Source organism: Rhinatrema bivittatum, chromosome 8, assembly GCF_901001135.1.
Source record: "Rhinatrema bivittatum chromosome 8, aRhiBiv1.1, whole genome shotgun sequence".
Lineage (NCBI taxonomy): Eukaryota > Metazoa > Chordata > Amphibia > Gymnophiona > Rhinatrematidae > Rhinatrema > Rhinatrema bivittatum.
The window spans coordinates 213,362,481-213,377,664 of record NC_042622.1 but is presented as its reverse complement, the minus strand read 5'-3'; the positions used below and the strand labels follow the sequence as shown (position 1 = coordinate 213,377,664).

Sequence of the window (15,184 nt, the reverse complement as noted above, 5' to 3'; positions counted from 1 at the left end):
CCCGGAGGACCTTCACTTCCTGTCTCATCCAAGAGGCCCCAAGAAGCAAAAAGATAGGCAATCTAGAGGCCTCCGGTGACCCTATCTTCATCAGCCGCGCACCTCTGCTCGTGGTGAGCACACCTCTTTGCTACCTCTCTGGGAGACCCTCGGAGGCCCACCTAAGTCCAGGCGGTCTGGGTACCCAAGGGCTCAACATGAGGAAATCCCGGATTGCTATTGGTGAAGCCCCAGCTAGCCTCTGTCTCCTTGTGTTCTCCGCCTCCTGGTGGCAGGCGCTCTCTGGGTCCGACCAGAGGGCCATACCAGTCTGCACCAGGCCAAGGGTCCACCTCCAGCGCAACACATATCCAGCTAAATTCTAGCTAGATAACATTTTATCTGGCTAAATTTTAGCTGGATAAGTCAGGGGTATTCCAGGGGCATAACTAGGAGGAGATGAGTTAGCCAGATAACTTATCCGGCTAACGCTGATTGGCCTGTACACTTGCAAATAAACTTATGTAGTTAACTTTAACACAGCTGGATATATTCAGTGGCACAGCCACACCACTGAATATATAGACCTCCTTGATCTGTGTCTTGTAACTCACTTTGAGCTCCTATGTTGGAAGAGCATATAATAAATAAACAATGTTGATGATGATAATGATACCCTCCTCCCCCTGCATGGAGTCTCCTCATGCCTGATTCCCAACAAGGAGAACGAGTCCAAACTCTGTCTCCTCTGAAGGAGCCATCTCCAGTTTTCATCTCCTCCTCTTTTCCTGTCCTAGCTAGACTAGCCTGGCTTTTGCAGAGGGTCAGGGCACTTGTCCATGGCTTGTCTACATTATTTGAGGCTTTCTGTTTTGGAGCAATTCAGTCCTCTTGCTAGATTCACCAGCAGCCCAAAGCCGGCTCTTCTGGATTATCACTGTACTTGCATCTCTCTAGGTAGCCGTGCCCTCTGCTAGACTACAGTGGGGCCAGTCTGTGTTCACAGGACATAAGGGGAGATATGGGGTTTGCTCTGCAGAGAGCTGTGCATGCCGCGAGCACTGATGCATGGCCCTGTTCTTCGCTTGCAGGGAAGGCCCAGGCCAACGAGCAGCGCTACACCAAGATAAAGGAAAAGTATGCGGAGCTCGTCCGGAATCACGCTGACCTCCTGCGCAAGGTACTGATGTGGGGGAGAGAAAAGATTAATGAAAGCAGACAAAATGAGTTTTTGCTGTGATATTGTAGTTCTACAGCCAGAAAAATATGGCAAACAACATCCAGGCTTTACAGTGTGATTTAACAAAAAAAAATATTATAGATAGAGCATTTGGAATTTAAGAAATAAATATACGTACTCAATTGAAAACTTTTTGTTAAAGTAGTATTGAGGTTCCAGGGTCAACTCATGAGTCAGGTACTCAAAGATTTGAAGCTCAGGCTTATAGGCAGAGCTGGACCTAGGCCAAGTGAAGTGTTTTCCTGGAAGGGGATCCATTCCAGAGAAGGTGCAGGGGATGGGCTTGCTTGACTTGCTGTCTCCCCACCATGATCAAAGGGTGCCTACTCCCATCCAGGCGGCCCCCTCACTGATGCAACGCTCAGCCACTTGGTCAGCTGAGTGGCAGCATCACTTAGACAGAGCAGGTGGCCCTCAAGTCGTCAATATCTAGGGCCAGCCATACCCACAGGTTTTACCTTCCCACACTTAGATTATTAAACCCAACGGTCACACCCATCTCCACTGCCCAGCCAGCCACTTCCCTGCTTCACCCCTCAGCCAGCCAATCACCCTCCCACCCCCAGTCGACAAGATACTCCCTATCAGCCAGTGCCAGCCCTAAGCTAGTAAGTTACCACTTCCACCCCTCAGCTAGCCAGCCACCTATCCTAACTGCTCACATCCCCTCTCTATCCTTGCTCTGATGCTTACTGGTTCCCTGTACGTATCCGGATCAGTCCAGACTCCTGGGTTTTGCCCCCCCCTCTAGCAGATGGAGACAGAGAAGTTTTCAAAACAAAACTCTGCCTTATATAGGATGGTGCCACCTACAGTCCAACAGCATTTCTCTATCTCAGCAGATGTTGGAGGTGCAAGGCCTACAGTCTATGCCAGTGGTTCTCAACCTTTTTTCTGTCGGGACACACCTGACAGATGGTTCTCACGTGCGTGACACACTGAACCCATGATCGTCACGGGGCTTGAACGTACTGATAGCCCGGTGGCAATGGCAGCAGGGAAGGAAGAGCAGCGGGAGAGACTGGGAGCACGCGACACACCTGCCGGTGCTTGGCGACACACCGGTTGAGAAGCGCTGGTCTATGCTGATTGTTCATTGGAGTTAGAGTAGTGAGTTCTGTGAGTTTCAGAGAGCTTTCGGTCTGTAAAACATTTTTACTTTGATTTAAAATAAAAAACAAAAAGGAGCAGTTTCTGTCCTGAGTCTCCCAGGGGGTTTGTAAGGTCCTGAGGGGACCATCCCCCGCTGGTTGTTGAGGCAGCTGCATTACAGGGTCGAGGGCCCTCTTGTTCCAAGCTAGCAGCTCTGGGTGCAACACAGGGGAGCCCGGTTCACTCCATCCCGCCGGATCAGGACCATGGACCATTGCCGGGCAAGTCTTTAAAAAAAAAAAAAAAAAAAAGTTTTGATTTTCTTTCATTTTCTGTCAGTGTCACCGGCGCTGCAACTCTCTCTTCCCTCCCTGACTTGGCGCTTGGGCGGACCGCGATTATGTTTCTATTTTTTACAGAATTGAATTTTAGCTTTCTCAGGCCCACTGCCCAATGTCGCACTCGTCTGCGTGCCGCGCATGTGGCTCGGCCCGCGCGCGTCTTTCTCAGGAGCGGCTGTGCTTGGTGTGTCTTCCCAGGGGGGAGGGATCTTCCGGGGCCGCAAAAATGGTTAAAGGCCCAAGCTCCTTCAGTGTTAGCTGCACCGAGATCAGCTGAGCGTGGGAACGGAGGCCATTTTGGAGTCTTTTAGATCAACGACTCGTGCAGCTATGGGGGAGGGGATTTTCCCACCTCCTCTCTCTCCTCAGCCAGGGTTTCCTGGAGGGAGCGAACCTTTACAGCCTCTCTCACCTGCAACGGATGATAGCCCCGAGGGGGCTTCTGGCTCCTTCTCCTCTTCCTCCTTCTCCTCGGAGTTTATTTTATTTCTCCATAAGGCTTTTAAAGCCAGGAGGGAAGGGAAGCTGCAGGCTGGGGTAAAACTTCCTCTAGTGGCCTTAAGTCTCTTTCTTGAAAGCGGTCTAAGTCTAAGGGAGTCTCTGGGTCCTCCAAAGCTAAGCGCCCTTTGCGTACAGGAGCTCATCAGACCGATACTGATTCCACGGGTCAGGATACGGACCCAGGGGACCAGGACCCGCAGGGCAAGCCTCCGATGGGGGTGGATACAGACCCTGATCAACATCCACAGGATCCAGCACGAGGCTCTCACATTGTGGAAGGAGACGACCCTAAGGTGGTCCGTCTGTTTAGGAGGGAGGAGTTGGCTCCGCTTATCCCTGCCATACTCAGAGAGCTAGGCATAGATGGGCCGCCAGAGGAGTCCAGGCTAGGGGCCATGGACCCAGTGTTGTTGGGTCTGAGGGGCCCGGCTACTTCCTTTCCTTTTCATTTTTCTGCCACGGACTTGCTATATAGAGAATGGGATACCCCGGATCTGGGATTGAAAGTTAGCAAGGCCGTGGATAAGCTATATCCACTTCCAGAGGAAGTAATTGACTTACTGCGGTGCCCAAGTTAGACGAGGCGGTGTCTGCAGTCACCAAAAAGACCACAATCTCGGTTACGGGTGCTACAGCACCGAAGGACCTGTAGGATAGAAAGTTGGAGCTGCAGCTCAAGAAAATTTTTGAAGCCTCGGCACTGGGAGTGTGGGCAGCTATGTGCAGCAATTTTGCCTTATGAATGGGTCTTTGCTGGGTTCAGCAGTTACAGGCTAATGCTGGTTTTTCCAATGCAGAAGCACAGCAAGCAGGGCATCTGGAAGCTTCTCTCACTTATAGTGTGGATGCACTTTATGATCTGTTACGGACTTCGGCCAGATCCATGGTGTCGGCAATCTCGGCTCGTCGGCTTCTGTGGTTAAGAAACTGGTCGGCGGATATTTCCTCCAAGGTTCAGCTGGGGTCGTTGCTAGGGATGTGAATCGTTTTTGAACGATTAAAATTATCGTCAGATAATTTTAAAATCGTCCAAAATCGTTAGAGTGCACGATACAATACAAATGCCCACGATTTATCGTCAGGGGCATTTGTATTGTATCGTTAAATAGGGGGTGGGAAAACCGGCACACCAAAAAAACCCTAACACCCACCCTGAACCTTTAAAACAAACCCCCACCCTCCCGAACCCCCCCAAAATGTTTTAAATGACCTGGAGTCCCGGTGCGATGATCCCGGCGCGATGTCCCGCTCTCTGCCCACGGCTGCTGTGAAGAGAAATGGCGCCGGTGGCCCTTTGCCCTTATCATGTGACAGGGCAAAGGTAGCGCCGGCGCCATTTTGATTCCTAGCTCCCGACGTCACGCGTCCAGGAGATCGCTCCCGGACCCCCGCTGGACCCCCAGGGACTTTTGGCCAGCTTGGGGGGGCCTCCTGACCCCCACAAGACTCCGGTTCTGCCAAAGGTCCAGCGGGGGTCCGGGAACGACCTCCTAAACTCGAATCGTTTTGCCGTACAGCAAAATGGCGCCGACCGTACGGCATGGTCGGCGCCATTTTGCTGTACGGCATTTTGCTGTATGGCAAAACGATTCGAGTTTAGGAGGTCGTTCCCGGACCCCCGCTGGACTTTTGGCAAGTCTTGTGGGGGTCAGGAGGCCCCCCCAAGCTGGCCAAAAGTCCCTGGGGGTCCAGCGGGGGTCCAGGAGCGATCTCCTACGCTCCTGATGTCGGGAGACAAAAAAACAAAATGGCGCCGGCGCTACCTTTGCCCTGCTGTCATATGACAGGGCAAAGGTAGCGCCGGCGCCATTTCTACAACGCACCGGAGGTCCGAGAGTAAAAGATCACACCGGGACCCTCCCTCTGGACCCCAGGTAATTTAAGGCATTTTGGGGGGGTTCGGGAGGGTGGGGAATTTATTTTAAAGGGTCGGGGTGGGTTTTAGGGATGTTTTAGTGTGCCGGTTTTCCCGCCCTCCCCCGATTTATGATTTACACGATATTTTAAAAAACAAAACCGCGACGATAAGATTCCCTCCCCCCCCCCCCCCCCCAGCCGAAATCGATCGTTAAAACGATCGATCACACGATTCACATCTCTAGTCGTTGCCTTTCAAGGGTAAATTGCTTTTTGGCAAGGACCTCGAGGACATGATTCAATCCCTAGGGGAGAATAAGGTTCACCGACTGTCAGAAGATAGGCCCAAGTCGAGGGTCTCCTTTTCTTCACAGTCTTGATTCAGAGGGAATCGTAGATTTCGTCTGTCCAGAGCTTCAGCTTCTTCCTTTCAGCAAGCATCCAGTCGCCAACAGTCCTGGTCTCAGCCCTTTCATGGCCGACGCTTTGGCAGAACCGGAGATACCCAGTCCGCAACTGGGGCCAAATCTTCCCAGTGAAGGGACGCCGACCCATTCTTCGGTTCCAGCTGACGGGGGCAGATTGACCCTGTTTTACGAGGAATGGGTCAGGGTGACAGACCAGTGGATCCTTACTGTGATAAATCAAGACTACTCTTTAGATTTTGCACACCGCCTTCCGGGGTGGTTTCTGGTCTCCCCATGCGGTTACGAAGAGAAATGACAGGCAGTACAAGATACCTTGGAATGCCTTCTGCAACTCTGTGCCATCACCCCGGTTCCTCAGGCGGAGCAGCGAAAAGGGCGTTTTTCAATTTACTTCGTAGTCCCCAAAAAAGAGGGGTCCTTCTGACCCTTTCTGGATTTGAAGGGCATAAACCGCTGCCTCAGGGTGCCACATTTTCGCATGGAGACATTACAGTCAGTCATTGCCTTGGTAAGAAAAGGAGAGTTTCTGGCATCACTGACCTAATGGAAGCGTATCTTCACATAGGCATTCGGGCTGACCACCAGAATTTTCTGAGGTTCTCGGTGATGGGTTGCCATTTTCAGTTTCGAGCTTTGCCCTTCAGTCTTGCCACTGTGCCCAGAACGTTTACCAAGGTAATGGTTGTGGTGGTGGCTTATCTGTGCAGAGAGGGGTTCCAGGTGCATCCATACCTGGACAACTGGCTAATTCGGGCAAAGTCGGAGTCACTCGGCCAGTTGGCAATTCGTAAAGTGCTTCAACTCCTGCGATAACTGGGTTGGGTGATCAACTTAGCCAAGAGCCGACTGGTGCCCACCCAGTCTTTGGAGTTTTTGGGAGCTTTATTCGACACTCAACAGGGGAGGAGTGTTCCTTACCTCGGACCGAATTGTCAAGCTACAAGCACAAGCGCGGGACTTATTGGCCAACCGTCTCCCCAGAATGTGGGATTATTTGCGGGCTCTCGGCTCCATGACTTCCACCCTGGAGCCGGTGTCCTGGGCCTTTGCTCATATGCGTCCTTTACAGTCACCATTGCTTTCACATTGGAATCCAGTCTCCGAACAGTTTCATTTACCTCTCCCTCTTACGGATACGGCACGCTCCAGTCTCGATTGGTGGCTTATCTCGGACAACTTATCCCGAGGAGTTCCCCTGGAGGTGCCCGAATGGACAGTGGTGACCACGGAAGCCAGCCTCTCCGGTTGGGGAGTGGTTTGCCTGAGGAAGTCAGTGCAGGGACAATGGTCACAAGAAGAATCTCAGTGGTCCATCAATCATCTGGAAACCAGGACAGTGTGGTTAGCATTGCAAGTGTTCCGCCCTCTCCTCCAGGGGAAGTCAGTCAGAATTCTTTCCGACAATGTGACCACAGTGGCTTATATCAATCGCCAAGGGGAAACAAGAGCCAGCCAGTGGCCACGGAAGCCCGGCAGCTGATCAGCTGGGTGGAGAAGCATTTAGTAAGTATTGCAGCATCTCACATAGCAGGAGTCGACAACATTCAGGCAGACTTTCTCAGTCTGCACCGCCTCGATCCCGGGGAATGGGAGCTCGCAGATGAAGTTTTCCAGCTCATATGCGACACGTGGGGCATACCCTGCATGGATCTCATGGCAACGTTTCAGAACGCCAAGGCTCCATGCTTCTTCGGTTGCCGCAGAGAAACAGGAGCAGAAGGGGTAGATGCCCTGGTGCTGCCCTGGCCGACTGATGTGCTGCTGTACGTCTTCCCTCCTTGGCCGCTGATAGGCAAAGTGCTCAGGAGAGTGGAGATACACCCAGCAGAAGTCATTCTCGTAGCTCCAGAGTGGCCAAGACGGCCTTGGTTTATGGACCTGGTCAATCTGGCAGTGGCAGGACCCTGCGGTTGCCACTGCTCCCGGACCTTCTCCATCAAGGGCCCGGGTGTTTGGAAGAGGTCGATCGCTTTTGTCTAGCGGCATGGCTTTTGAGAGGTGCTGCCTGAGGAGCAAAGGGTATTCGAACGCTGTGGTGGCAACACTTCTCCAGTCGTGCAAGACATCCACCAACCTTGTGTATGTGCGCATTTGGAGAATCTTTGAATCTTGGTGCGTGGACCGGGCTATTGTTCCTACTCTGTCTTTGGTGTCGGATATTTTAGGTTTCTTACAATCCGGAGTCGCCAAGGGCTTATCGTGTAGTTCCCTGAGGGTTCAAGTGGCAGCTCTTGGTTGTTAGCTTAGTTCCATTCAAGGCATGGCGTTGGCTGCTCACCCCGATGTCTCTCCTTTCCTAAAGGGGGCAAAGCATTTATGTCCCCCTATCAGGCACCCTTGTCCTTCTTGGAATCTGAACTTGGTTCTCTCAGCTCTGTGTACGGCGCCCTTTGAGCCTCTGAAAAAGGCTACAATAAAGGATCTCGTGTTAAAAGTGATTTTCCTTATCGCTATCACATCTGCTCGCAGGGTATCGGAACTCCAGGCTCTATCCTGTCGGGAGCCATTTCTGAGAATTTTGGATTCTGGAGTGTCCTTGCAGATGGTTCCTTCCAAAGGTGGTGTCTGCTTTTCATGGGAATCAGTCAGTGGAGCTTCCGTCGTTTCCTGTTTTGGACCGGTCAGACCCTATGTCTAAAGACTTACGGAACTGGATGTTCGGGCGTTGTTGCGTTATCTGGAAGTTACCAACGCGTTTCGTGTGACAGACCATCTTTTTGTGCTGTGGGCTGGTCTGAAATGAGGAAATATGGCATCTAAAGCTACGATTTCGCGCTGGTTGAAAGAGGCTATAGGCTCGGAATATTTGCTGCGTGGTAAGCCTGTATTGTTTGGTCTTCGGGCTCATTCTACCCGTTCGCAGGGGGCTTCTTGGGCGGAGTGTTAAATGGTCTTACCGCAGGAGATCTGCAGGGCGGTGACTTGGAAGTCTTTGCATACCTTTGCCAGACACTACAGATTGGATGTTCAGGCACCGGGTGAAGGATGCTTTGGAGAAGCAGTACTTAGAGCAGGCCTCTCCAGATCCCATCCCAGGTAAGAAAGCGCTGGTACATCCCAGGAGTCTGGACTGATCCGGGTATGTACAGGGAAAGGAAAATTAATTTCTTACCTGATAATTTCTTTCCTGTAGTACCATGGATCAGTCCAGAGTCCCGCCCAGGGAACGCATGGAAGTAAGGGAGAGTCCGCTCAGTTATTGATTTATTTGTTTTCAGATCTACAGAAATTGGATTGACCGTCCTCAAGTGCTTCTACAGGTTCAGTTCCTAGGAGGGTTACATGAGCCGGTTATTACTTTTTCTTGTTGAAGGGTTATTGTACATAGTTATGGTGGTTTTTTGAGAACCATTCTGCTTTGACATTGAGTAATACAGCCGGACTGTAGGTGGCACCATCCTATATAAGGCAGAGTTTTGTTTTGAAAACTTCTCTGTCTCCATCTGCTAGAGGTGGGGCAAAACCCAGGAGCCTGGCCTGATCCGTAGTACTACAGGAATGAAAATTATCAGGTAAGAAACTAATTTTCCTTTATCACTGCTACTGACTCTGAAACAGCTGATGCCTACCAGCTCTGTGTGGATCTTGGGGAGTTTGAGCTATGCAGCAGGTGAACTGCTGCTGCATTCTCACAGTCTCATGATCACAGGAACTTCGTAACTCTTTAAGCGCCGCTGATTAACAGCAGACATCAGCTCTTCTTTGGGGGGTGCTGCCAGCAACAAGTTAGGAATGATATTCAGAGCATTGGCACACAGATCATGGGGAATGGGCCCCCATGTGCAAGTGACTTGCAATACCCCTGTATGAAATCGAATAGCATCTATTGATTAGCCATATCACTAAATTCTATCTTCTTAAAGGGAAGACGTCCCTTCCTATTTGATGGATTCTGGGGGCACCCGCGTGATGACACTGGAGCATTCTTGCTAGTATACACGTTCCTGCTCAGGAATGTTTCCATCAGCCAGGGCTCCGGAATCCCCTTCTGTAACAAGTAAAAACCTTGTGCGATCTCCTTGTCGTGGGATGCATTGTAGAGAATCTCTTGGGATGTAATAACAGTGTAAGAGCTGCTGAGTTTTCTGCAGAATCAGTTGTTTCAGGGGAATTGCTGGGAACTGGCCCCACCCATCTTGGTGCTGCTTCTCTGTACCTTCTTTCTTCACCACTGTACTGTCATTCCCAAAAGTGGACACTTGAACAGGAAACCTGGACTGTGAATGCTTCCCGCAGCAAGTGTGAAATTATGCCACAATTTTGCTTCTGATTTTGGCTCTGCTGAGATCCAACTGTTGCTCCCCAGAACGCCGAGGTGACAAAACAGATGACCACTGCGAGACAAGCCCAGGGGGATGTGGAGCAAGCAAAGAAGGAGCTGGAGGACTCCTATCAGCGTGTGAATGAACACACACAAAGAAAGGTGAGCAGGGAGCAGAGGATCAAGAGAATAGAAATGGTCACTGCTGCCTAGGGGTGACAGTCACTGGTGCACCGGGAGAAGAAGCAGGACAAGAGCAGAGAGCTGGGGGGTCTCAGTCATTGCTCTGTCAGGAGAAGGAGCAGGACAGGAGAGCAGAGATCTTGGGGTGACCGTCTTTGCTGCGTGGATCTGTCTGGCAGAGGTGCAGCTGTGCTTGATGTGTGTAATTTATGTCCTCGAGAGGCCGATATTCAAAAAAAGCTGAGCTAAATGTATGCACCTAAATTAGGTACCTATTTTCAGCTGAACTTAGGTGCCTAAGGGGCCAATTTTCATAGAGTCTAGGCTTCTAACTAGTAAGGCCTCCAAATTGTTCCTTTTGAAATTGTACTAGGGCTGAGTACCTAAATATAGGCTCCTAGTTTCGTTAGGCTCCTAAATTTATGACCCTAGATAGTGAGTTGGCTACAGGGGCAGAATTAGGGTGGGGAAAGAAAGTTTGGAGCTTAGCACTGATTTTCAGAACTAGGCACCTAACTTATGAGCCTAAATCTAAGTGACCATGGGGGAGGGGGGGTGGGGAGAAGGGGAGAGAGAGAGAGACAGTCTGACACACTACATATCTCCCATGGTAAGAGGGACACTTTCAGCTCAGGGTGGGTTTTGGGGGGATGGTATTACAAGGACCTAAGACCTTTGCACCCTAGGCAGACCAATGTAACACCACCCTCCCAAAACCCATCCTGAGTTGAAAGTGCCCCTCTTACCATGGGGGGGAGATAGTGTCAGATTATCTCTTTAAAAGCATCTCCCCCCCCTAGTATTCAGGATCCCTCTGACCCAAAATCTCCAGACTTGTGCTTCATCAGGACCACTAGTGAAGTTACGCGGGTAACGTGGCGCAAGTTGCCATTTTCAGGGGTTACGCGTGTAAGTCTTGGCCCCACCCTGGAATGCCCATTTCCCCCCCCCCTTCTGCCTCCTTATTCTTGACGTGTGCGCAGGTTTGTTCGCACGTACTTCCCGGCTTCTTAAAATTCACGTTGCTCACGCGCGGCCCACATACGCGTGTATGGGGCCATTTTTGCGCAAGCAATGCTTTTAAAATCCTACTTGATAGGCTCCTAATTTTGGCTGAAAATAGGCAGCTAACTAAGGACCTCATTTAGTAAGCAATGGGAGGAAAGCCTTAAATCAGGCCTTTAGGATCCGAAAATTTAGGAGATCAGCTTTTTTCTGAATATCAGCCCCTAAGTTTTCAGCTGCAAATTCACTTACAATATAGGGCCTTAAAAATTAGGGACCTAAAATTAGGTCTGCTATTCATTTGCCTGGATTTAAGACCCTAAACTATATGCTGAAAAATCAGAGCTAAGCCCATAATTTTTTTTCCCCTCCCTAAGTCTGCCCCTATTTTTTTTTTAATTCTTTATTTATTGCTTTCATAAATTAATTACAATAAACAATTTCACAATGAAATATGATTCAAGATAGAGTTATATAACTAGGTAATATTTATCATATACCACATTACAACATCACAGTAATATATATTTCTATACACTCTATCATTTCTTCTACTAAGGAAAATAGTGAAATCTTATCATTCCGAACGGAGTATTAGGAAATCTGACAAATTTTAACGTAGCTGAATTTGCACATTCATTTATCTTGACCTCTTTTCCATTTACTTATAAGTCTGCCCCTATAGCCACCCCCACTTTTTAGCCCTCTAAATCTAAGAGCCAAGTGAAACTAGGAATCCTAAATTTAGGCACTCAGCCTAGTAAATTTTCAAAAGGACCAATTTAGAAGCCTAACTCCAAAAGGTAGGAGCCTGAACCTTTGGACTCCCCCCCCCCCCCCCCCCCCACACACACACACACACATGCAAGCACGCACACCTCTGCAGGTTATCAAAGAGCAGCTTGGAGTGCTGAGCCAGCAGAAAGCACTCTGCTTTGTTGCCCATCAGGAGAACGACTGCCTTTAGATCAGAAGTTTGCTGTTTCTAGTTGAGTATCAGTCTCCCGGGCTGCTAAGTTTTAGGAACCTAAATACAGGAGTCTTTTCATTCAAACTGGGGAACCGACATGGTAGCCATTGAGCCATAGGATGGTGGCAAAGCTCACTGAATAAACTTAGCTGGCTACCTTACATCTGATATTCAGCACCGGACTATCAGAAAGCTAACCAGATAGATTTATCCAGCTTTTTTCCTTACCCTAACTCTGCCCATGCAGCCACTCATCTTTTAGATCCCTAAATTTAGGGACTCGGCCCTAGACAGCTTTCAAGGGGGCCAATTTAGGTGCCAAACTCCCCAGAGTTAGTAACTTTAAACCCTTTGAGAACTGACCACAGTGTGGCTGTCAGCCAAAGAGAAGCTTGGGAGATTTTATAGATACCAAGGTGCGTACTGAGGAAGCCAGCGAGCAGGAAATTTAATGCAGTGAATAAATTTTTATTGGATATGTTTATCTGTGTTTTGCTGTTTGATTATGTTATGTTTATTAATTTTATTATGAATGTTTTATTGTAATTTGCCCAGCATAGTTGGTCTACTACGGGCAGAATAGAAGTGTCTTAAATAAATAGTAAAGTACATTATCAGGGTAATGTTAAGTAGATATTCAGTGGAGCTTTTCCAGGTAAGTGTGCCCAGACAGTCTGAAACTGTGTCCCCGCAATACCCCTGGCAGCACCACCTCCTTTTACCCGGGTAAATTTTATGTGTATAACAAGTTGCCCTCACAAAATTTTGCCAGAGAGCAGGGGGAGATAGTCAAATCTTGGGTTTTGTTCAGCTAACTCCAAAACGTGCCTGGGGAAATCCTTTGAATATCAGCCTTGCAAAGGGCGGGTTCATACAACCACAGTTGCCAGGAATGTGAAAGCTGCACTTGTGCAGGCCATGCAAAATGATCTGCAGTAAGAGGAAGCATTCAATGGGCTCTTGGTGTGCATTGCTTACTTTACTCCAGTTGTGATTTTCCTACAGGCTCAGGAGCAGATGGAGGTTATGGAGACTCTTCAGAGAGAACTAACCACCAGCAAGCAGGAGCTGCAGGCTCTGAGGAGCAGTCTAGAAACATCTGAGCAGGTGAGCCCCCTTCCAGGTAGTCCCAGTCCTTCCTTCCAGGTGCTTGCAGATACAAGCAACCTTGCAACACTTGCCTTTATTGCTTTTGTGTCTGACTCTGCAGTCTGGTAAGCAGCTGAATGCCTTAAACGCTCCTGTTTTTTTGGCCTGCAGACTGGTACAGGGCTCAGTGACAGAATTGCCAGTCTGCAGCAGGAGAAGAACAGCCTGACGGAAGCAGTAACACAGCATGAGCAGAAGGTGGCAGCACTGCAGGGAGAGCTGCAGCATGTGACCAGCTGCCTGGCCAACGAGAAGGAGCAGAGCAGCACAGCTCTCCAGGGTCTGCAGACCCAGCTCAGGGATAAGGTACCTGCCATTCCCCCAAATATCACCCTGCTTCTGCCTCTCACCCTGCAGTCTCATTATAGCCCACCAATCCCATTGTAATATCCTGCTTTTACCCCTCATCCTGTACCTTCGTTATAGTACCCAGTTCCCAGTCCTCACGGTGTAACCTCATTCTTGCACCTGCTCCCTTTTCTTCTCTTTTTTTATATGATAGCACCCTCTGTTCTATCCTTTTTCTTATACCCAGACTCTCATAGCAACTTCTGTCCTGTCCCTTTTCTTTTATACCCAGACCCTCATTTTGTATGTGCTCCCCGGTCCTCATGCTTTGAAAATTGTTCTCTTAAAGACACAAGACGGAAACAAATTTCTATTGGCACATTAAAGTATCCAAAGGACAGTATCTCCATAAGAAAGTCACACAATCTTAGAGGCATCCAGCTCAACACAAGCAACCAGCAAACCATCTCCAGTGAGGCATCTTGATTAACTTTTCATTATCATAGCAAAAGGTTGGCCACATAATTGAGAGCCGTCGTCTCGGGGGACTCATGTAAAATTACATTTTGATTATTGCTGCCTCCTGCTCAGTGCAAATAAAAGTATGCACTGTTCCCAGTGCGTGTATGTTAATCATATAAGGAAATGGGACGGGAGCAGGTCAAGGGAGTCAGAGTACACGCGAAATTGCATTTTGACACCTTAATGTGCACTTTACAGTGGATAATTTGCACCTGCTCCCTTACAGGTGCTAAGTATGTGGATGCTTTTTACCCACATCTTGTGTTCCAACCCTCATTTTAAAAGGGAAGCTCCATAAGGAGTTTCCCTTTGAAAATGAACTTGAGGTGGCCAGTGCAGCTGCAGCCCCCTGTGAGCGGTACAATTATTGCCCGCAGACACAGTAAGAGGATGCCACAAAACTTAACCAAATGGTTCTTTTATGACAAATGAAAGTAATTTGAAGGAAAGTAATTTTTATAACTGGGTGTGGGGGAGGGGTGAAGTCTGCCTGAACTTTTTACCTGCAGATTTTACCACGAATTTTCTAAGTGAACTTGTGCACGTAAGTTTGCTTTCCAAATTTGCACATAAGTGCCCACGTACATGTGCGGATTAACTCGCACAAAGTTACACCACTTCGGAGGGCATAACTTATGCAGGTTAACTTAATGTACATATTTTTTTAAAAGCAATAAGTATACACATACAGGCTAATTTTAAAACAAGTGCACGGGCGCCCATACATGTGCATATGGGCGCATGAGTGAACATACGCTGGAATTTTAAATCGTGGGCACATTCACGCGCCTACGATTTAAAATATGCTTAGTGGGTGTAAATAGGCTCCTAGTTTTAAGAGGTTGCTTGAGCATACCTACTTCGTGTATCTTCCGTAGGAGTTTGACGATTTTAACGCGCATATGTAAACGGATTTTAAATCCATTGCTTGTGTGAGGGACATTTCCAGTTTTTCCAGTTACTCCACCAGTTTGCCCAGTCTACCTTGAGGTTATCCAGACCTCTCTGGTTCTTCATCCTGCACTCCCTGCAATTGATCCGGACCCCTCATTTTGTCATGAAAGCCCCGAAATGTGAGATCTGCAGACTTGCTCCTCCTCAGGGGCAGCAGTAAAGTTACACAGCTAACAAGCCGATGGCCGCCAGATTTAAAATATGCAGAGTTATGCGCATCACTCTTGGCCCTGCCCCCAACTTCGCCCCTGTTTTTTCTACTCGTGCATGGGTATATACACATGTAGTTTTCTGCTTTTAAAATGTGTGACTCGCATGCAGCCCAGATACTCGAGTACATGGGCTTTTTAGCACGAGCAACGCTTTTAATATTCTATCCATAAGTTCCAGCTCCAGCCCCCAGAACACCTCTCT

The 15,184-nt window shown here is 48.9% G+C and overlaps 1 protein-coding gene across 2 annotated transcripts in view; it reads left to right on the top strand.

The window, feature by feature from the left end:
• The window catches only part of HIP1 (huntingtin interacting protein 1), a 183,776-nt gene that overhangs the window by 94,020 nt on the left and 74,572 nt on the right, over positions 1 to 15,184 (top strand). For both annotated transcript variants that reach the window (XM_029613057.1, XM_029613058.1), the window contains 4 exons: positions 1,071 to 1,159; positions 9,745 to 9,861; positions 12,863 to 12,964; positions 13,118 to 13,312. In XM_029613057.1, the coding sequence (XP_029468917.1) occupies positions 1,071 to 1,159; positions 9,745 to 9,861; positions 12,863 to 12,964; positions 13,118 to 13,312 (503 nt within the window). The remainder of the gene's footprint in view (positions 1 to 1,070; positions 1,160 to 9,744; positions 9,862 to 12,862; positions 12,965 to 13,117; positions 13,313 to 15,184) is intronic.